The sequence below is a fragment of the Myotis nattereri genome (assembly GCF_964212035.1).
Source record: "Myotis nattereri genome assembly, chromosome: 9".
Taxonomy (NCBI): domain Eukaryota; kingdom Metazoa; phylum Chordata; class Mammalia; order Chiroptera; family Vespertilionidae; genus Myotis; species Myotis nattereri.
The window spans coordinates 28,229,786-28,250,882 of record NC_138084.1 but is presented as its reverse complement, the minus strand read 5'-3'; the positions used below and the strand labels follow the sequence as shown (position 1 = coordinate 28,250,882).

At 50.7% G+C, this 21,097-nt stretch overlaps 1 protein-coding gene across 1 annotated transcript in view; it reads left to right on the top strand.

The window, feature by feature from the left end:
* Positions 1 to 1,441: 1,441 nt before the first annotated feature.
* The window catches only part of SLC6A5 (solute carrier family 6 member 5), a gene marked incomplete at its 3' end in the record, with an annotated part of 42,236 nt that continues 22,580 nt past the window's right edge, over positions 1,442 to 21,097 (top strand). The window contains exons 1-6 of the mRNA XM_081099349.1: positions 1,442 to 1,960; positions 4,624 to 4,762; positions 7,273 to 7,404; positions 7,736 to 7,909; positions 13,379 to 13,520; positions 15,877 to 16,009. Of these exons, the coding sequence (XP_080955475.1) occupies positions 1,457 to 1,960; positions 4,624 to 4,762; positions 7,273 to 7,404; positions 7,736 to 7,909; positions 13,379 to 13,520; positions 15,877 to 16,009 (1,224 nt within the window). The 5' untranslated portion in view covers positions 1,442 to 1,456. The remainder of the gene's footprint in view (positions 1,961 to 4,623; positions 4,763 to 7,272; positions 7,405 to 7,735; positions 7,910 to 13,378; positions 13,521 to 15,876; positions 16,010 to 21,097) is intronic.

Below are 21,097 nucleotides of genomic sequence, written 5' to 3'. Positions count from 1 at the left end.
TGGAGCCGAACCCAGTCTTGTCAATAGCTGGCTTCACTCTCTCTCCCTATTCAGTCTGCTGCCGGTGTCAGGCATGGTGAGTGTTCGCTTTTTTGTCGTTCTTTTCGGAGAGGGGGCTGCGGGGTTAGGAGGAGCAGATTCGTTTTGAATACTTCTTTCTGAAATGTTCTGTGCATTTTGGAAGAAGGAGGGAGGACAGTCGTCACAGCCATAGTATTTGCACTTGTGAACATCACCTGAGGTCCAAAAGAGGTTTCTGAAGGTACGGAGCTGAGAGGTTGGCGGGTCACCTACCCTGCAGAGTCTTAGCACCTACCCTGCGGATTCTTAGCACTGTCCTCGGTGCTGAAATCAGATGCCCACAGGAGCCTTAGTGGCTCGGGGTCCTAGAGGATGAGATAAGAATGCTTGCTGGAGTCAAGGTACTTAGATGGGTGCAAATTAAGGAGTTCTGCTATGTGCACTTGTGCACGAAGATTTGATGAGTGGTGCGTGGATGAGCTGAAGACAATATGGTTATTCTCACAGTATAATAGTAATTATTGGTACTAATGTTTAGGAAACCTTGAAAGATAACGAGAAGGAAGAAAGCGGACGGAAAAACCACCGCTGGTAGTTTTTTTAATTTGAACCTCAATTGGGAGAAATCAAATGAAAATTAGTCATGAGTTTTGGTCCATGAAGGATATCAGACTTCTGTGAATGTATTCTGGGTTGGAGGCGAGCACTTGGCATGTTCTTTTACATATCTGGGAATCTGGGAGTGAATGTAGATTGTGTAAGATAACAAACCTGGTTACTGTCCAGTGTTTTAAGTGTGGTTTATCATTGTTGTTGGGTTGTTGCTGCTATCCCTGCCTTTGCTACCTGGCGGGCAGGGCTGGATTTTGGATCACTGGGATTCGCACCAACGATTTCGCCTGAAATCCTCGCAGGTGCCAGGGCATCAGCTTTGTGGCCGCAGCTTGTCTATCGCTTATGGGGAGAAAAAAAAGAGGCAATGTGCATTGTTGAATGACAAAGGAAATGGGGCGGAAAATTAAAGAATCTTTCTACAATGGCGATGGGGACATGGGCACCCTACAGCCGTGATGTGAAATCCAAAGAGGGTGGAGAGCTCATGGCTGTAGGGCTATTCTCACCCTCCCCTTTACTGCTCCAAAAAACCATTTCTGCCTCTTTTCTCAGTTCCACTCCGTCAGGGAGGAGAACGTTAGCTTCCTTATGTCATCTGGTTATTGAGCAGACAGGCAAATTGAAAAATACTGACTGCAGTTTTTCCTGGAAAAGGAAAGAAAAATCCAGATTTCAATTTGTTCCCTAGATATTGTGTTTGGACCTGAGCTGTGAACATAGCTCTATATGTAGACACAGGTTAATTTCAAAGCTGCCTTGATTTTTTTTTTTTTGCACCTATTTCACGTTGTATGTGCAGGATTGCGGTGCTCCCAGGGAAATGAATAAACAACCAGCCAACAGCCTGGAGGCGGCGGTGGTGCTGGGCCACCACGAGGGTTCATGCGCGCCCAGGACCAGCCCGGAGCAGGACCTTCCCGCAGCCTCGGCCACGCCGCCCAGTGTGCCCAGGTCGGCTTCCACCGGCGCCCAAACTTTCCAGTCCCTCGACCCCCGAGCCTGTGAGGCTGAACGCCTGGGGTTGGGGGCTTGCCCGAGACCAAGGCCGCCGGCCCCCTCCGCGGCTCTGAGGGATTTGAGCGAGACTCATGGCGCGCAGGCTGCCCCTTCTGGGGGCGCAGGGCCAGGCAACGCGATGCATTGTAAGATTCCGGCCCTTCGGGGCCCGGAGGAGGATGCGGACGTGAGTGTGGGCAAGGGCACCCTGGAGCGGAACAATACCCCAGCCGTGGGCTGGGTGAATATGAGCCAGAGCACCGTGGTGCTGGGCACGGATGGAATCACGTCTGTGCTGCCTGGCAGCGTGGCGACCACTGCCGCCCAGGTAAGCAGGTCGCTCTCGGCCCGCGCAGTCTCCTGCTCCCCAGGCGCGCGAGGGGAGCGGGCAGTGGCGGGTGCACGTGTGCTGATGCGGAGACTGGTTGGCAGTGTCAGGTAATGGGTGCTGACAGCAGCTTTGGGGCTTCGAAGCTCGCACTGCGCTGGGGTCTCCAGTTCAGGGCAGGAGGGCTGTAATGACCCTGCCCCACCCGAGGGATCGACCTCAGGACCTGCCGCTCCCTGTCCCTTCCCAGCCTCGGTGGGAGCAGAAACCGGGCACAGCCTGATTAAGCAATTGAGGCAGATATATTCCTACCCCCTTACGAAGACACAACCCTCACTTGCCAATAACTGGGTCTTTAATTACTTTTCTTAATTAAAAAAAAAGAAGAAAAACCCAGAGGAAATAAATATTCGTTTAAGTTTTGTAGCCTTTTCACTGTGAGTTACCATTTATCACGTGAGAACTCATTTGATGAGAGCTGGGTTCACAGGAGCCTGCTGCTGAAAGTTAAGTTTCAGGGGTTTTCCAAAAATAAATTTAAAAAAAAGAAAAAATCTGGTACCTAATTTTGTCATCATAATTTTGTATGGGTCCCCCCACCCTCAATTGTATAAGCTTCGGGCTCCACAAACCTGGAACCAGCTCTGCATTTGATCCTTTATGCTCAACCAGAGGCATGAAAACCCCACAGAGCAAACCCCAATCCTGGGTGAAAGATAAGCAACTATTCCCGGTGGCCCCTTCTCCCACACAGGCTTCGTCGTCTTCCAGTTCCCCCAGTCTCTCTCCTTCCTCTGATCTCCTCTCCTCTGTCCCATTCCACCCGCCTCAGCTCGTCCCCTCCTGCCTTTCCACTGTCTCCTCTCCTCCCTGGGCTCAAGGGCTAGGCATGTGTGCAGTGGTGGGTGCCTAAACCAGAACATCCACCTGGATGAGATTTTGGATTTATATAACCCTTCTGTTTGTAGTCACTCTAGTGTTTGTTCTCATTCGTGTTCTCTCACTCTCTCTGTCTCTCTCTCTCTGTCTCTCTCTCTCTGTCTCTCTCTCTGTCTCTCTCTCTCACACACACACACACACACACACACACACACACACACACACACACAGTTATCCACAGACCCATGCAGCAGCTCAGCTGTTAGAGTAATTAGAAACGAACAGACACTTTGGCTCTTCCACCCTGTCCTTGTTTTTGGGGGCCACTTCTGGAGTGTTCGTCTGTGTGTATTAACTGCCTCTGACAGCATGTGCCCACCAGTGTAACCCCAGATGGAGGCAGAATTTTGTTTCTCATGTCTTCTTAACCTCCGCACTGCGGCAAAAGCCGCTGGAACTCCCACCCTTCCAGCTCTGGAAGAACGGGAGGTGGGGGTGGGGCTAGTCCATGTGGGAAGGAATGTAGGGGCATGCTAAAGATGTTCAGTGTAGATCAAGCCCTGCATTTGCCTATTTTTAGCTCTGCCCATCTTTTTGTTGTTGCCTTTCTGACACCTACCTGCCTTTCTCCCCACCACTTCCTCTCCTCCTGATAGCTGCTTTTTCATCCTCCTCGGCCTGTGGACCAGGATGGGACATCCTGGGTTGCTAGGATAGAGGTGGAAGGTGACTGAGGAGATGAAAGCCATGCAGGGGCTGGGTCCTAGAAGCTTTATGGGGTGCCTGGTGTCCTGAACATTTTCAGAGTTTTAGTTCAGGTGGCTTTTCTGTTTAGTAGTTAGACATTCCAGAATCATGTATGCCCCCCCCCCCAAAAAAAGCATCTTAGTGTGAGTTTGCAGAGGTGAGCCCCAAAGCTGGAGCGGGAAGGTGCTCAGGGCATAGCTGTTCTAAGCCCTTCATTTTACAGATGGGAACAGAGGCTCAGATAGAGCAAGTGGCCCGGGGGACTATATAGCTGGCTAATGGCGATATTTAGATCAGAATTCAAGGTGTTAGGTGTCCTATCTCTTGCCATATCCACTTCTCTATTATCCCCCCTTTTTAACCCACACATCTCCCTCCTGCCCATTTCCCTTACCCCCATGCTGAAAGTATCCCCTCCCCTAAATTAACCAACCAGGCAGATTCTGCCTGCAGGCTTTGGCAGAGAAAGGGAGGCAGGGGCTCTGGCTGGCTTCAGGCATTGCAGTTCTCTCTCTGGCCTTAGCACAAGCTCCAGAGGGAGAAAGAGCTGAGGAAGGGGTGTGTTGAGAGGTTTGGGGTGGGGAGGGGTGGGTTGGTTAGGGACCTGCTTGCTGGAGACTCTGGGCATGACATTGGGGGCCTGCTTGCCTAATAAACTCTTGGTCAGGGGTTTGGGGATGGAGGGACCTGCTTGCGATCAACCAACTGGTTCAAGGTTTGGGGAAAGCTGCTTGCTGGTGTGTCCTGACTGCAGGATTTGGGCAAGAGGGGCTCAGGGGTTGTTTAAGGTGGATCTCAGATCAGGGCTGGGAGCCTGCTTGCCGAAAGAGTCTCAGTGTAGAGTTGAGGGGTGAGGTTCCTGCTTGTAGGTGCATTCCCTCTTCGGAATTGGGGTCCTGCTTGCTGATGCATCCTCGGTTGAAAAGTGGGGGCCTGCTTGCTGGGAAAGACCCTCAGCAGGGATGGGGGGCTGGAAGGGGACCTGCTTGCTGACCAACCTGGGGCTGTTATCCGACAATGTGCTTTTCCGCCCCCAGGAGGACGAGCAAGGGGATGAGAATAAGGCCCGAGGGAACTGGTCCAGCAAACTGGACTTCATCCTGTCCATGGTGGGGTATGCAGTAGGGCTGGGCAATGTCTGGAGGTTTCCCTACCTGGCCTTCCAGAACGGGGGAGGTATGGCTTTTCCGGTCTTTCCGCCTGTGGCGCTGTGGGGTGGGCACTTGGGGGTTGGGGGAGGGACCCAGAGCCCTAGGATGGGCCCCAAGGGGAGGCTTAGAACAACCTCCTCACACTCCAGCCCCATCCCCTGAGGCAACAGGGCTAAGCCAGAGGGCAAGAGCTTCAGTAACTGTTTCACCCTAGATCCAAGAGGCTTTTACCTGGAGAGAGTTTGGGGAAGAGGTGGGCCCTCGATCCCCCCTGGTTCTGTGGGGAGGGGGTCTGGGTCCCGAGCCAAGTGGGCATTGATGCAGGGAAGTCCAGACTCTGTGTGGTGCTGGACACCAAATTCAGGATGCTTTAAGAGTATGACTTGGAAATCCCAGCCTACACAGGAGACCTTGGGAATGGGCACTTGGGTGGTGCTGAATGCTGGCTGCTGGCAAACCAGGTGTGAACAGAGAGGGGCTAGGAGCTGTGCTCTGAAAACCCTCTCAGAAGTATTCCCACACCAGCGGCACAGCAAAATCCTTTAGTCAAAGTGGGTTTCCTTTCATTTGCCCTAACTGGGTGGAAGAAATGCTTTTGAAAGACAAGCATTTCTGAAACGGTGAGGACACCAGTGAGCAAGCACCAGCTGCCAGGCCTCTAGGATCTGCTGAACCTCTCTGTGCCCTTGAAGGAGGGACCCTGGCTGGCCATCTCGATGTTGAGGTGCCCAGGGCCAGTGGCTGGCCCCTGCTGGTTGTTATAATAGGAATTTGCACCTGGAACTCCCTCCCACAGTTGTTAAACTTGCCTCTCACCCCATCAGGTTAGGCAGCTTAAGTTTTGTTCTGTTCTGTTTTTCTGTTTGTTTTTTGGGTTTTGTTTTGTTTTGTTTTGTTTTGTTTTGTTTTTGTCTCTTGGATGAGCTCCAGGCGGAATTTGGTGCAAAGGGACAATGGACACATACTGCACCACAGGACAATTGAAAGGGAAAAATATGTTAATGCCCCTCCTCCCAATTCCAAATTAGGACAAGTTGACAAGTACTTATGAGGATTACAGAGCATTTGCAATCTGGGTGCCCTGGAAACTAAAAAAATGTGTGGCCACCCAAATAAGGGCACCACAGCCGGGTTTCCAGGTTTCTGCTGTTTTCCTCAGGGAGTCCCAAGACCAGGGTGCAGGAACTGGGGGAAGGAAGGTGCTCTAATAAAGCTTTCAGTGACAGGAAGGGCAGTGGGTACACAGGATCACAAAGGGATGAGTTCCAGTCAAGCCAGTTTGATCAGTGAAAGTGCCCTGGCTTTGTTAGCCTGGGATCTGCAAACTGCGGGGCAGCGCACATGCCCAGGTTCCGGAGCTGCTGTGGAGCTGCGCACCCAGCCAGGCCCCGGAGAGCCCCACTTTTCCGCACTGCGGCTCCCAGGCTCTGAAGCCCTCAGCGTGGGGTGGAGAGCTCACCGCCCCCTTCCTAGGAGCAGAAGAGGATTGCACAAACCACATCATGACCCCTAATTTTACTCCTCCGCAGCCCAGTGCTGCTGCCTGCCACCAAGCCTTCCTAGCCTGGAGAGTCTCTCGGTGATCCCCGCCCCCCCCCCACCCCCCCACACCCCCACCCCCACCCGTGACAGGAAAGTTCTCTCCCCCAGACAGGAAGTTGGGAGGAGGGTGAACAGAAAGAGTGCCCTAGGAAAGATCAGCTTAATTCCATTGGGCACAGTGTTCTGGGCTCTGTCACCACTAGTCCTGGAATTGGCCTGACCCATATTGCAGCGCTTCCTGGCCCAAACCTTTTCAGAGAACATGGCTATTCCCCAAGCCTTCAAAAAACCCCCACAGAATCTTCCAAGGGAAAGAAAGCCATAGTCTAGATGAGATACCCACATAAATATTGTCAAGTGCTCAGGGCCTGGGGGGAGAGACAAGGGAGACTTCTTGGAGGAGGAGGTATTTGAGTTGACCTTGAGGAATGGAAGGGACTTCTTATGTGGAGAGGGAAGTTGAGAAGTCTGTAATGGCTGCGGTGGTGGGAGAGGAATGGGTGCCTGGCCACCTGTCTGTCAGAGCAGGCCCCCTTGGCTGGTAGAAGGTGTGCAGGTAACCAGGTAACTTGGGTTGTAAGCCAAGGAGGGCTCCCAAAGTCTCGCTTCCCAAATGTTAAGTCCTTGGAGGGTGGGGGTGCTGTAGAGATGATGAGATTTCACCAAATCTGACTCCAGCAATGAGTCAAAGGCATGGACTTGTGGAACACAGGAAGAACTTAATTTTGGGACACGGAAGTACTAAAATTAAAAAAAAAAAAAGACTAAAACCCAGCCAGCACACAATCCTAGCAGCTCATCCAGTGGGGGTTGAGAAAAGGAGTATGTTTGCAGGGAACCCTTGTGTTTTTTATAAGCGTGAAATGTCTTCAATGTCCCTGGGTGCCTGTGGTTGAGCGGGACCATCAAAAGCTCTCTGTAAAGGAAAGGGAAAGTGGGCCCATGCCCAGCCTTGGCCTCCCAGGGCTCTCACTCCCATTCTCTCTTCCCAAGGTGCTTTCCTCATCCCCTACCTGATGATGCTGGCTCTGGCTGGGTTGCCCATCTTCTTCTTAGAAGTGTCACTGGGTCAGTTTGCCAGCCAGGGGCCAGTGTCCGTGTGGAAGGCCATCCCAGCCCTGCAAGGTGAGTCCCCCTGCCTCTCAGCCCCCTCAGACTCACATTGCTCCCTCCGGCCACAGGAAGGGAGACCTGCTTTGGTGATCAGTAGAACTCACTCCTTCCTTCTTTATTTGATCAACTTCACCTCTGGGTCTCACTAAAGTATGACCCATGACCACTTCTGGCACGTTCCCTTCCTGGCAGAATGCCTCGATGCCCTTTGTAAACACACAGGTCACCACTATTAGTGTATCCCTCTGTACAAGAGAACCAAGACCTGTCCCCACCCTGCCCCACTGTAAGAAATCCGTAGGATTTGGGATGAAATAAATCCCTGGAAATTTTGCTTCCACAGGCTGTGGCATTGCAATGCTGATCATCTCCGTCCTAATAGCCATATACTACAACGTGATTATTTGCTACACACTTTTCTACCTGTTTGCCTCCTTTGTGGCTGTGCTGCCCTGGGGCTCCTGCAACAACCCTTGGAACACGCCAGACTGCAAAGATAAAACCAGACTTTTATTAGGTAAGTTTGGATATACCTACATTAGGTGAAGTACTCATTCATTCATTCATTCAATGAAGATTAATTGAGCACATATTGTGTTTGCCTGCCTTATGCTAGGTGCTGGGGGCACAGAGATTTAAAAAAACAACACCAACTATACTTAATTCTAATATTTAAGGAGCTCACGGCCCAGAAAGGGGTCATAAAATTTTTGTGTGCTCAGGAATAGCTGGAGTGTTTGTTTTAAAAAAAAATGCAGATTTGCAGGCTCACCAGAGTCTGATTTATTAGATTTGGGGTAGGGAGGGTTGGGAAATTTGCATTTTAGCAAGGTCCCCAGGTGACTCATATGCATAGTACAATTTGAAAAGCAATGAGGTCCTAGAGTCTGGGGGAGGGGTACAAGTGATTCTGGGTCTACACTTTACAAAATCCTGCTCATATGAGAACAGGCACTTCAACTAAAGCCCTTGGTAGAAATGTGCACAATGTAATAATAGAAGAGAGGAATTCTGCCTGGGAGACAAGGGAGTGTTTCTTGGGGTTTCAGACCTGAAATCCACGGGCACGTGAGGACTTGGGAGAAGTGTCAGCTTGTTGGGTCAAGGGCGAGTCGTAAATGTGAGGAGACACAGGCTGGTTCGTGGGCAAGGCTTCTTGGTCCATAAAACATCCCAGCCCCAAGGACACGTGTATCTGTGTCACCTAACTTCTCTCCTCTGAGTCTGAGTTTCCCTCATTTGCAAAATAGAAACAGCAACAATGTCCTTCATCCTGCTTACCTCATGGGATTGCTGCAAGGAGAAAAGAAATGAAAGGATATGATGATGGCAGCTGGGAAAAAAAGTATAAAGCTCTACAAATGGAAGGTGCTAATTCTATCAGTCACCTTCCAAGGCTCTGGTCCTTTTAACAGGCCCCATATGCAGGTGGTGTCTTCTCCCCAGGCGATCTGTCATTTCCCTTAAGCTGGGCTGTGCTGAGGGCAGAATCCTGTGATCTCTACAGACTGGCTCTTATTTCTGGCCCCCAAATCAGCTCTTTTGCCTTGGCAGAACTTGGACATTATTTAACCCTTGGGGTGTGTTTAAGAGAGAAAGGTGTGTCCTTCCCTCCCACGCCCCCAGAGACAAGCACATACAGTAGTTCACACTGGAGTATTTTCACACACATGATCACGTACATACTTACCTGACCACGTTCCCCTGGCAGAGGCTTTGGGCAAGACTGGAGAAGAGTTAAAACTAGGGACACATACCCACAGTTCAAACCCTGTGCACCTACCTGGATGTGCTCAGGAATGGGGCTGGGGGTCTGCGGCAGCTCCCAGGTGTGGGGCCCACCAGTGGTATGAGCAGGAGTAAGTGTCTCTTAGATTCTCTGGGTCTCAGTGTCCTCATCTATGTAATCTCCATGTTGACAAATTCTTAGGTTTGAGCAGTGGTTTTCTACCCAAGCTGCTGCCTATCGGCTGCATACCTACTGTGTACCAGGCACGACTCCAGGTGTTTGGGATATACCAATAAATAAAATTCATCCGGGGAACTAACAGATTGAACCGTCACTAGTGTCCATGCCAGACCAATGGATTCAGATAATCTGGGGATGGAGCCTAGGAGTCTGTATTGTTAAGGTTCCCCAGGCACACCCAAGGGTAGGAGGCACTAGGGTGCAGTTTGCCCACATCCTGGTGGTCACCTCTGCAAAGCTGCTGGAGAGAGAACCCCACTGGGCAGCTGTCCCCAGATTCACAACTGAAAGCCACCTGCCAGATGGCTCTCTGAAGACGGTGGCCATGGTAGGCAAAGGGCATCTCCCAGGATGTGGGGCCTGGAATGGAGAAATACCTCGACATCATGCCAGAGCCCAGCTTGTTCACTCCAGATTGTGCCAGGGAGGGGAGTTGCTTTTCAGGGGAGTGCCTGCTGGAGGAGGGCTGCTGCCTTGATTCAGTGTCTGTGGGAGCTTCCCTGGGGACTTCCCTCAGGGACCATGCGGGTCATAGTGATCAGTGCCTGCAGCTGTCCCCCGGGTGGGATAGTAGTTCAGCAACACCATTCTCTTCTACTAACAACATCCACCAATATTTGTGTGGCACCTTAACACTTAATAATAATACCCAGCATCACTTACTACATGCCAAGAGCCATGTTAAACCCTTTTACTCATATTACCAGTGTTAACATGAACAATAAACCAACATATGGCTTGCAATATTATTTTCACTTTACAGGTGATAAAAACTGGAGCTCAAGGTCATAGAGATAGCTCTGTGGTAGATCTGGGATTTGAACCCAAGTACCCTCCTCCCAAGACCCTGGTCCTAACTACCATGCTAAATGCTTCCCAATCTACAAAGTAGCTTCATAAATGATGGCCCTGCTATTCCTAATAAGTGCCCAAGAGTTCCAAGGGGCAGGTAACATGACCTCTGTTTTGCAGGTGAGAAAGTGGACTCAAAGGCTCAGAGAGTGGGAGTGTCAGGCTGTGAGTCACAAGGTACAGCCAGCAATAGGGTTTGGGTCTCATGACTCCTGATTATCTGCTCAGCCAGGGCCCCCGAAGAGTCCCAGCAGGTTCTACCCCCTCAGTCCTGCAGGGTGACCTCAGCCCAGGTGTTCCCTACCTATTTGTGGCTGAGGTTGGGATAAAAAGGAAGCTTGTCTGAGTCAGAGACACAGTTAAGGACTATACATGATTGTTCATTGCAGCCACATTTCCAGTCTTGGAAAAATATCAGAAACACACATATGATAAAAATTCAGTAATTACTGGATAATTCTATGGTTCCAATAAATTATAGTGCATCTATACGATGAAGTTTTCTATAGTCATTAAAAATGAATATTCATAAAATATGGAGAAATCCTCACCATATTGTGTTAAATGTAAAAACAAGATACAGACTTATAGGGTACTTTTATTATTCTTAAGAGAATATGCATGGATAGAAGACATATAGGAAGATGATACACAATCGTTTCACTGGCAATTTGGGGCCATTCTTTTCTACATTATCTGTTATGGACATGTTTTTATTTTATAGTTCTGTATGTGTATGCATGTGTTTTGTTATTTTTTTAAAGCAAGCTGAGCACATAGACTAGGCCGGGCACGTGAATGGTACCTCTGGGTTTGTGGAGTTTCCAGTCTGGCTCACAGTACCCAGGAAGCTTTAAAGGCAGAGTAAAGACACTGCACAGCTAAGCTCCTAGTGGACTGGTACAAACCAGAAAAGCTATGCAAGCTCTCAACAGAGAGACAATGGACATTTCCCGCCCTGGGAACGTATGGACAGGCTGGGCAGATCTTATCTTATTTTTAAATGTTTTCATTTGTTTGTTAAAAAGCAAATGTGTGTGTGTGTGCACACGCGCGTGCACCCCCTCTCTGTTCTTTGTTCTCTACACACGTGCATGTTCCCTTACGGGGGCCAGGCGGAAGTAGTATTGGTCCTTTGGGGTCCTGGGGTGACGTAGAAAGGTGATGATGGTCTGACTTGCAGAGACACAGGCGGCTTCAGAGCCCCACTGCTCTGATGGACAAGTCGGGAATCCAGACAAAGGGTATCTCAGGCTCTCTCCCAAAAGGCCACTCTGAGAGAGAAAACAGAACCACTCCTTCCCCGATGCAGTGTTCCACAAATAACCTCCCAAGCTCACCCTCTCCTTCACAACCCTATAATCACCCTACCCTGTGATAGCAGGCAGTTAGTCCCAGGAGAGAAGGGGATGAATCGCTGCCGTTGTGACCTTCACGCATGGCAGGGAGGTATTTAATTCAGGTCCTTCTCAGAATTGCTAGGGACCTACTCCCCAGGAGCCCTGCCTCACCATCCAGATGCTGGGAACAGGTACCCACACCAGCCCCAGAGACGAGCCCTCCCCTAGTCCATGGGTAGAAGCCATTTGCCACACATCCTCTCTAAGGTGTACTAGTATTCTGTAAGAAAGACTCTTCCTCAGGGGGACTCCACCACCCAGGTATCTGTATTGGAACACGGATAATCCATGCCCTGCCAAGTGAGACCAGCGACTGTTCTGTGAAATTAGGAGCTTAGCTGGGCCATTTAAAACGGAAACCACATAAATACCATTTCTATTTCTGGAATGGCTTAATTTTCATCAGAACTTTAATTAAATGACTCCTTTTCTCCCTAGCCTTTCATTGCTTCCATTTATTAATAATTGCCCGAGTAAAGAGAATCCCTTTCAAACAGCTTCCAATTTAGAATGATCATTATCGCAGCTCTTTGTTCAGGGTTGCTGGGCCGCAGAGCTCTCTGATGACTCGGCAGGCCCGACCTGACGGCGCGGAAGCACGCTTCTGCCATCTGGCGGCAGGAAGGGGTATTGCAGGAGGCTGCCGGGAGCCCTGCTGCAGTGCCGCAGGAGCGCGTGACCTGGTTCTGCAGGCAGCAGTGACCCAGACACGCCGCTGCCTTCGTGCTTGTGCTTCACAGTGGCAGTTTGGGAGACAAGCAGTTTGGCATTTGCCCGCATGTTAGGGATCTTTTCAGTCTTAGGGGGTGGATGTACTTTTGGGCAGGAGGGCAAGAGATAAATACTGTGTTTAGGGAGAGAAAAGGGATGTGGATGGTGCTTTAAGTGTCTGCATTCAGGTGACTGTTGCCGGGAAACAGATGCTTCCTCGGTATTTGATAGTTATCAGTTCGGAGTCCTCCCGGAACTCTCTGGTATTTGATTAGACTAAAGAACAAAACAGTGAATAAGAAGGCATTTTGAAGACGCTAAGAGCAGTGGTTCTCAGCCCCAGGAGCTTTTGCAGGAGACATTTGGCACTAACAAATTCATCCCCGGGGAACCCCTGGGTTAGGTCCTGCTGCAGGCTCACAAGCACACCGCATGGTTGCCGCCTCCACTAGCCCGTATGGGTGTGTAGGAAACAATGTCATATGTAGGTACTATGTGTCATTCTTACTGCCAGGCTGTGGATTCAAGGTGAACGTATAAGGAAGCCTTCTGTGGCAGTAGCTCTTCAGGAGGTTTGCTTATGTCTAATTAAATTAATCTCTGCAAGCCGTTTACTTTCTGTGGAGTTCTGAGGACTTGGGTTTGAGTCCCAATTCTCTTCCTCATTAGCTGTATGATTTCAGGAGTTACTTAACCTCTTTGAGCCTTTTCCCTCAATTTAAAAACAGTGGTAATAATACCCACTGCATAGGCTGTTGTGAGCGTTAAGTGAGATAATGCCTGCATATGAAGTGCTCAGTGCAGCATGAACCTCACGGAGAGTGTCTATAAAGGAGAACCACTGTTATCTGTACGACTCAGGGCTCTGGGGTCCGTGACACATAAAAGCTAATTCTGCGGTTCATCTCCATCTAGGCTGGTTCAGCTAACACTTTCCCGATGTTATTCTTCATTACCTGGCAAATCTTTTTGGCTTTTGGTTTTCAATTGCTAAGACCCCTGGGTATATTTTCTGCATAGATGCCACCGTGTTCCATCCTGTCCTCTCCTACAGATTCCTGTGTCATCACTGACCATCCCAAAATCCAGATCAAGAACTCGACCTTCTGTATGACTGCCTATCCCAACTTGACCATGATTAACTTCACCAGCCAGGCCAATAAGACGTTTGTCAGCGGGAGTGAAGAGTACTTCAAGTAAGATGGCTCTGTGTTACTTTCTAAGAGAAGCCCAGTGAGTTCATGAACCCTCGACTTGCAGAAGGAGGAGGTGTGGGGGCCCGAGGGGTGGGTTGCCTCCCTCTGCACCCTTTCTACCTATTCAAGTGATCACTGAGGAAGAGATAGTCCCCGGTTTGGCTTCTGAGAGCAGATTGTTGTGCCTTTGGGCCTGGAGGTGAGAGTTGGCAGAGTGCTGGTGGGGACAGAATCGCTGCTGCTATAATTCATGATGTTGTGACAAACACTTTGCAAAACCTGCACGCATTGTGATCTAAGCAGACCTTCTGTTGACTAGTTGTTGTTTTTTTCTTCTGCATTTGAGAAGGAAAGAGAGGCAAAACGTCAGAAACCAAAGTCATGGTCAAGGATGTAAAGAAACAAAATCATTTTTCAAGAACAGTTTCCCCCAGTTTTGTACTTTCTACATCAGTGTTGAGAGACGCTGAGGATTGATGTCCAGGGACACTGGAAAATCCTCGGCCCCCACAGGACGATTTAGTCAAGTTCATGGAGTTATTTCGCAAGGGAGGTCAGTGTAGGCAGCGTCCCAGCAGAAGGTACATGAAGAATGTTCTCTAGTTAGGCCTCAAGTTGGGGGTTGTCCACTCGTGTGCTCAGGGCCTTGGCAGGGGTGTTTGCCTGCTCGCCAGGCTAATGAGCAAAGTACAGATGAGCAGGATTGTAGAGAAGGGTGGGGACTACCGCCAACTGGAGAGGATGTCAGCCAAGAGCAAGGGCGGCTGCTGGTGCTCGGCTTCACATCCCTGCCTGTGGGAGTGTGGGCAGTGCAGCTCAGCTTCCATGTTACAGGTGAAGTTGCAGGTAAAATCCGAATTGTTATGTGTCTCCCACTTTAAATTTAGCGAACTGAATAAAATAAAATAAAATAAAATGCAGTATTAGTGGGGCCCTGGGTTGTGATAAAAAGTGGTCACTAATATCTCTACTGGTTGTCTGGTTGCCGTCAATTTCTGTGTCAGATTTCTCTTCTGTGCAGACTCAGAGGGGACATGGTTGTCCCTGCAGACAGAAGGGGGAGTGAGGCCGAGAGTTGAAATAATCCCTTTGAAGATGATATAGGAGCAGTGAGGGTGTGTGTGGACTCACCCTGAGCACTGAGAAACTGAGTCTGACTGGTGGTCAGAGGAGGTCTGACCACATAATCCACAGGGTTGAGCGTGCTGTTAAATATTTGTGAATCAGCTTTCTGTGGTTTTCACTCGTCCTCTGGGACCAGCCTTCATTTCCAAGAGGAAATGTTATTAGGAGCTTCATCCGAGAGCCCTTTTTAAAGGGAGGTGGCTGAGGTGCAGTGGAATTAAGTGCTTTACCCTTGAACATGGGGAGGTCCTTTCATTGCTCAGGGAAGGTCTGGGAGCCCAGTTCACTTCAGCCCTTGGTCACTTCCCCTAAGCTCTGGAGCACAGGTTGCCTCAGACGCTGAGACTGAAACAGGCTCTGTCACCCCAGAGCATGGCCACCCCTGTTCAGAAAAGTGTGGCCAGGCTTTGCAAAACAGACTATCAGGTGGTCACTCACTAGCTGGCTGCGGGAAAGTGGGGGCCGGTGCTGCTGCCTTCAGAAAGTGCTGGGCTGTCATGTCTGCAGTCCCGTAGAATCTGGGTTCTGGCCGGGCCTTTGTTCAGGTCACAGAAAACCACCAACCCTGCCCTTCATCCAGGAGGCCTGACAGGATTGCTTCAGAGTTGCAGGGATGGTTCGACTCTTATTAGAACTCACTGTCCTATAGCTGCCTCCCATCCCCAGGAGAGAAGCTATTTGCTCACCTTCGGCCAGGCTCCCAGCTACTGCCAGGGATGTGGGATCTCCAGGCAGGTGGTGACTTCTTCAGCACACACAGACCCTGGACTGATTTTTACATTTAAATCTAGGCAAACACTATTGGAATGCATTCTCATAAAAAAGTAGAACAACAGAGAAAACACACCAAAGCCATTCTGGACAGTTTAGAGTTTCTGTTTGTGATGTGGCCTTCTGTAAAGACATCACCCTTGGTAAGGCCTTGCAGGGGCTCTGTTGGGACCCCTGAATGCCGTGGGATTTGTTGCCCTTCTCTTGGGGCATCTCATGGTGACAGTGGAGCTGACATAGTCTTGTATGGAGCCTGCCTGGGGCCATATGGGGCCTCCCCAGCACATAATAACAATAGGGTCGATCCCATTGGTCTCTGCAGACAATCCCTCACAACCCGATCTGGTCAGGTCCCTGATGGAAGGTGAGGTTGCCAAGTTGGCTTGAAGCTGCTGACTCTGTTGGGAGATTAGATCCCGAAGACTCTCACCCCTCCCTCCTTTCTCTTGCCCACTCACAGGTACTTTGTGCTGAAGATTTCTGCGGGGATTGAATATCCTGGGGAGATCAGGTGGCCGCTAGCCTTCTGCCTATTCCTGGCTTGGGTCATTGTGTATGCGTCTCTGGCAAAAGGAATCAAGTCTTCAGGAAAAGTAAGAAACTGGGTTTACCTATGAGAAAGCTCTGGGATACCCAGGGGTGATTGTGTCACAAGCAGGTTAAAGGGCACTGGAAGGAGAGTCCCGAGATGTGGGTGCTGTTCAGATTCTGGCCCCGGGCAGCTGTGGGCCTTGGGAGTGACTTCACTCCTGTCTGTGAAATGGGATAATAACACCTGACGTTCAGGGCTTTTTATGGCTTAAATGAGACAGATGTGCACAGAGCTCCTGGGGCCACTACAGTTAGTTTCCTTCCTTTCTGTCGGCTGCCACTCTGTTCAGCGGGTGGCCCTCCCTGACATGGCTCAGTCACCCTCCTGAACTAGATGAGTGCTGCTGGCCTTTTGCCTCTTGGTCTGGCTGCCAGGCTGTGACTGCTGCTACCACAATGCTGGAAAAAGATAAAAATTGTGAAGCGATCCCTTCTTCTCAACCCCGACCACCACACTCTCAGCCTTTCATGCCTTTCTTCCAACCCCCAAACCATGTGCCCCATGTGCCCCCAGCACCAACACTGACAGTCCCGCAGTGGGATCTGGGTTGAGCAAATACTTGGTGACTTGCTGAGTCATCGCTCGGCTGGCCCTTTGGAGGTGATGGGATTCCCACCCAAGCTCAGGGCATGAAGACAAGGAGTCTGGACCCTCAGGACACGCTGGGTACGGCCGGAGGGTCACACTGTTCTTTGTGATGGTTTAGGACGGTATTATAGCCACTGCCTCCCTCAATTTAGAATGCAGCCCTTGGTGGTAGATTGTATGGGCTTTTGGAGCAGATTTTTCTTTTAGATCTGCTTCATTGAGATAGGTTGCCAACTAGGAATTGATGATTAGTTTTCTTAAAATGAGGAATACCACCAAAAATGATGACACTGCCCTGGAGCGTGCAGACGTTAATCATGGAGCGTGGTTTGGAAGCCTGGGTGAATGGTGGCTGAGGCCTCTTATTACCCCGGGCTCCTTTGTGACTCAAATTCCACTGCCATTTCTAAGCAGCGATGTCCTCCTCCTGCAGGGAAATAAGCTCAGCTCCTCTTGCTCAGTGCCCTGGAGACAAGACTGGCTCATTGCTTCCTATGAGATCTCACTCTTCCTTTTATTTTTTAAAAATATATTTTTATTGATTTTAGAGATAGAGGAAGGGAGAGGGAGAGGGAGAGGGCAAGGGGGGGGGGAGAGGGGGAGAGAGAGAGAGAGAGAGAGAGAGAGAGAGAGAGAGAGAGAGAAACGTGGATGAGAGAGAAACATTGATTGGCTGTGTCCTGCATGCCCACCCCCTACTGGGGATCGAGCTTGCAACCTGGGCATGTGCCCTGTCTGTTAATCTAACCAGTGACTTTTTGGTGCATGGGACACAGCTCAACCACCTGGGCCACCGCTGAGCCAGGGCTCACACTCCCTTTTGAGCAGGTAGAATTCCAGAGGCAGGGGTGACCAACAGGCAGCCTGAAGGTCAAATGCAGCCCAAGCTCCTTTGTGACTGAAATTCCATGAACACTGCCATCTCTAAGCAGCGATGTCTCCTCCTCAGGAGCTAACTAATTAGTTAGCCCAGGCTGGTGGGGCCTCACCTGACCACCTGTTCAGGACTCCTCAGTGAGGAGGCTGCGGCCAGATGTTAGGTGTCGGGCCAGCAGGCTCAGACCAGCCAGTCATTGCCACTCCTGCCAAGTGTAATTCATTACTGTTCAAGTTTAATTCCTCTGACAGTACTTTCTGAAACAGGTGCATCCTGAAGCTGCCCTGGCACAGGGGATCAATGGGTACAAAGCCCCCTCCCACACCTGACTCACACTTAGGCGTGCCCAGGATTTATAAGCCAAACTGTGGGCCCTTTTAGTTCAGCAAGATCACGATCCACAGAGTGAGCGCATCCTCCCACACACCATAGGCCCAGAACTGGGTGAGGCAAGCAAGTGCTTAGGGTGTGAAATTTAAGGCGGCTCTCACTCTCAGGTTCCTGCAGGTGCCAGTTGGACCCTGAGAGTTGGTGCCTCCTTAAATTTTCGACTCTCAGCGCCTCACTCACCTTGCTTCTTCCTTTTTTAAAAAAATTAATAAATCTTTATTGTTCAGATTATTACAGATGTTCCTCTTTTTTCCCCCCATAGCTCCCCTCCACCTGGTTCCCACCCCACCCCATGCCCTTACCCCCCGCCACTGTCCTCATCCATAGGTGTAAGATTTTTGTCCAATCTCTTCTCGCACCCCCCACACTCCCTTTCCCCCAGAATTGTCAGTGCCTCACTCACCTTGCTTCCTCCTAACCCTGGCCCTGCCTCAGACATTTCTGATCTTGTGGTCCATGGAGGGGCCTTAATGGGAAAGAAGAACAATGGAGTTAGAAAGCTTTAAGTTTATATCTTGGCTCCAGCTGGGAGACCTTGAGTGAGATATTTAACCCCTTTTGAGACAGAACCTGAGCCTCAGTTTCCTCTTGAGCAAAATGGGACTACTAATAGCCGGTCCACAGAGGGGGTCATGTTTGTACAGTCTCCAGTAGTGAAATGGGAAGCGTTGTCTCTGCCGGTTAGACCGGTACCAGCCTTGGGGTTTTCTTCTTGCCACCTGCTGTCTGGGTCATGTCCTCTCCTTTGCCTCCTCCATCCTCACTCCCCACCAGCCCATGTGGTCAGGAGGTGACCCCTGCTGTCTTGGTGGGGTGGGGCGGTCAGACTGGTCAGGGCCCTGCCCCACCCTGTAGCATCTCCTCTCCCAGCCCCATCTGACAGCTGGGGGAACAGCCCGGGCAGCCTGGGGCAGGCAGCCTTCCCCTGAGATGTCAGATGCCTTTGGTTTCGTAACAACTTCTGTGTAGAAGGGCTTCCTTAAGAGGAAGGAGAGAAGCAGTTTGGCAGGAATAGGAGGGAGGCCTGCCTCCCCCAAGCCCCTAGCAACCCCTGAGCTTCTAGGCAGGATGGAGGGGTGACTTCTGTGGAGGGTGGGGTGGGAATAGAGGGGAGGGAGGGAAGAGGCCCCTGCTAGGAGAGGTAGCTGTGCAGAGAAAGGAGACCAGCCCATTCCCGGTCTAGCCAGAACGAACGAGGTTGGCCTTGATGAGTAACTGGGTTTGGAGGAAGAAACAACTCATTTTCCTTAACCTGCATCCTGCCCCATTTCTGCTAATGGCAGCACAACCCTTTCAGTTGCTGAGGCCAAAAATTTTGGGGTCATCCTTGCCTCCCTCCTTCCCACCCCTCATTCCACATTATTAGTAAATGGGTCAAAAAATCCTGTTGGCTCGTCCTGCAAAGCATTTCTCCTAGCTCCTGCGAAATACCCTGGCTGGAACCGTCACCCTCCCCTGCCTGGATTGCAGCCATGGCCTCCAACAGGGGCCCCTGCTTCTGCCCTGGTGTCAGCAGTGTATTCCCACCTAGCCACCGGGTGTGGTTCAAGTGTTGGAGCACCTCACTCCTCTGCCCCAATTCCTACTGCAGCTCCCATTCCCCACTGAGTAAAAGCTCTGCAGGATCTGCCCCCCCCCCCCCCGCACCCCCGTCCTCTGCCCTCTGCCTGCCTCTCCTGCTGCGCTCTGCCCCAGCCACTCTGGCCTCCTGGCTGTTCCTGGGTCAGGTGCAGCCCTTCTTAGGGCCTCTCCAGCTGTTCCAGGCTCCAGTGTTCTCCCAGATGCCAGTGTCTCACTCTCACGTCCTTCAAATCTGGGCTTTTCAATGAGGCCTCCCCTGCATGTCCCCTCCCCTTTGCTTTGCTCTACTTTTCCCTTTTCCACACATCACCTTCTAACATGCCACGAATGATGTTATGATTACTACTGGTTGCCAGTCTCCCCATCTGGAATGTAAACTATTTGGGGGTAGGGGTCTTTGTTGTGTTTACCCCACATGCTTAATGAAATGATCCCAAGAGTTATGTCTTAATCTCACCCCCCGCAACCTATTCCCTGCAAGTTCCCAAATCAGTCCTCATCCCTGAGATTCCAGTGTCTTCCAGTCCCTGCCACCCTGGAGCCCCCTCGCCAGGCCGAGAGCCTGTGCAGCCAGTGCATGGTGGGGTCTATGTCTCCCTCCCAAGGCAGATGCCCAGGATGGAAGGTGCAGGTGAGACTGGAGTGACTCTGAGCCAACAGTGCTCACTCAGCGGTTGTACATGCCCATCCCATGGTTCAGAGAGGGTTTGATGGGCCAGGATGGGAGCTTAACCTCATCCTGTTTTTTAATGCATGTTTTTAATGCATTAAAAACATGGTGTTTTTTTAATGCATGTTTGGGTTGCAACTGGCCTGTGAGCTGAAGGTTGTCAGTGTTATCAAGACTGGTGAGACCCAGGCAAGACCAAGTGGCACTTCTATTTCCAGGGCCCCCAGGCCTGTGCCACTTGGAATGGATTGTCCCATTGTACTCTTCCTGCAGCCCGGTGAGGAATATGCTGCTGTTATCACCACTTGCAGGTGTGGAAACCGAGACTCAGAGAGGTTAAGTCACTTCTCCAGGCGGTCCAGCTCATAAGTCAGGGAGATGGGATTTGAACTTAGGCCCGTGGGACTGCAGAACCTGTCTCACCACCTGCTCTTCTCTAGTCTGATCCCAAGTCCTGATCCCAGGCCCTTCCTCCATCCCCAGGTTTGATTGACAGTTAAGGAAGGAAAGCACCTCCCACGCATCCCCATCCCTATCCAACCACAGCCCCCACGTTCTGCTCATATCACTCCTCAAATGCTTCTTGACTCTGGCCCCTCCCTCTCCTCCAGAATCTGGGAACATCCTTCAGCTGCTATTCAAGGCCTCTTGTAAGGTGGAGTGATCACATGGTCCTTGGAGGGGCATGGGAAGCAAGAACATAGGAGTTCTTCATCACTCTTAGCCTCAACCTTTTATTTTGTCCTAACAGTGATTAGTGCTTTGCGCTCAAACATCTGCCTGCCCACTCACTTCCTTTGCCTTCCCCCCTCTCCTCGCCTCACTGGCCTTTCCAATCCAGCTCCTGCATCATCTCCATGAACCTTTTAGTAAACTCCCAGGTTGAGCACCGTGCCCTCCCCGGACATCACCATGTCCTGGGCGTATGGTTTAGCCCATTATTCAGACGCTGTCTCTGAGTCTTCCAGGTCATGAGTCCCTGG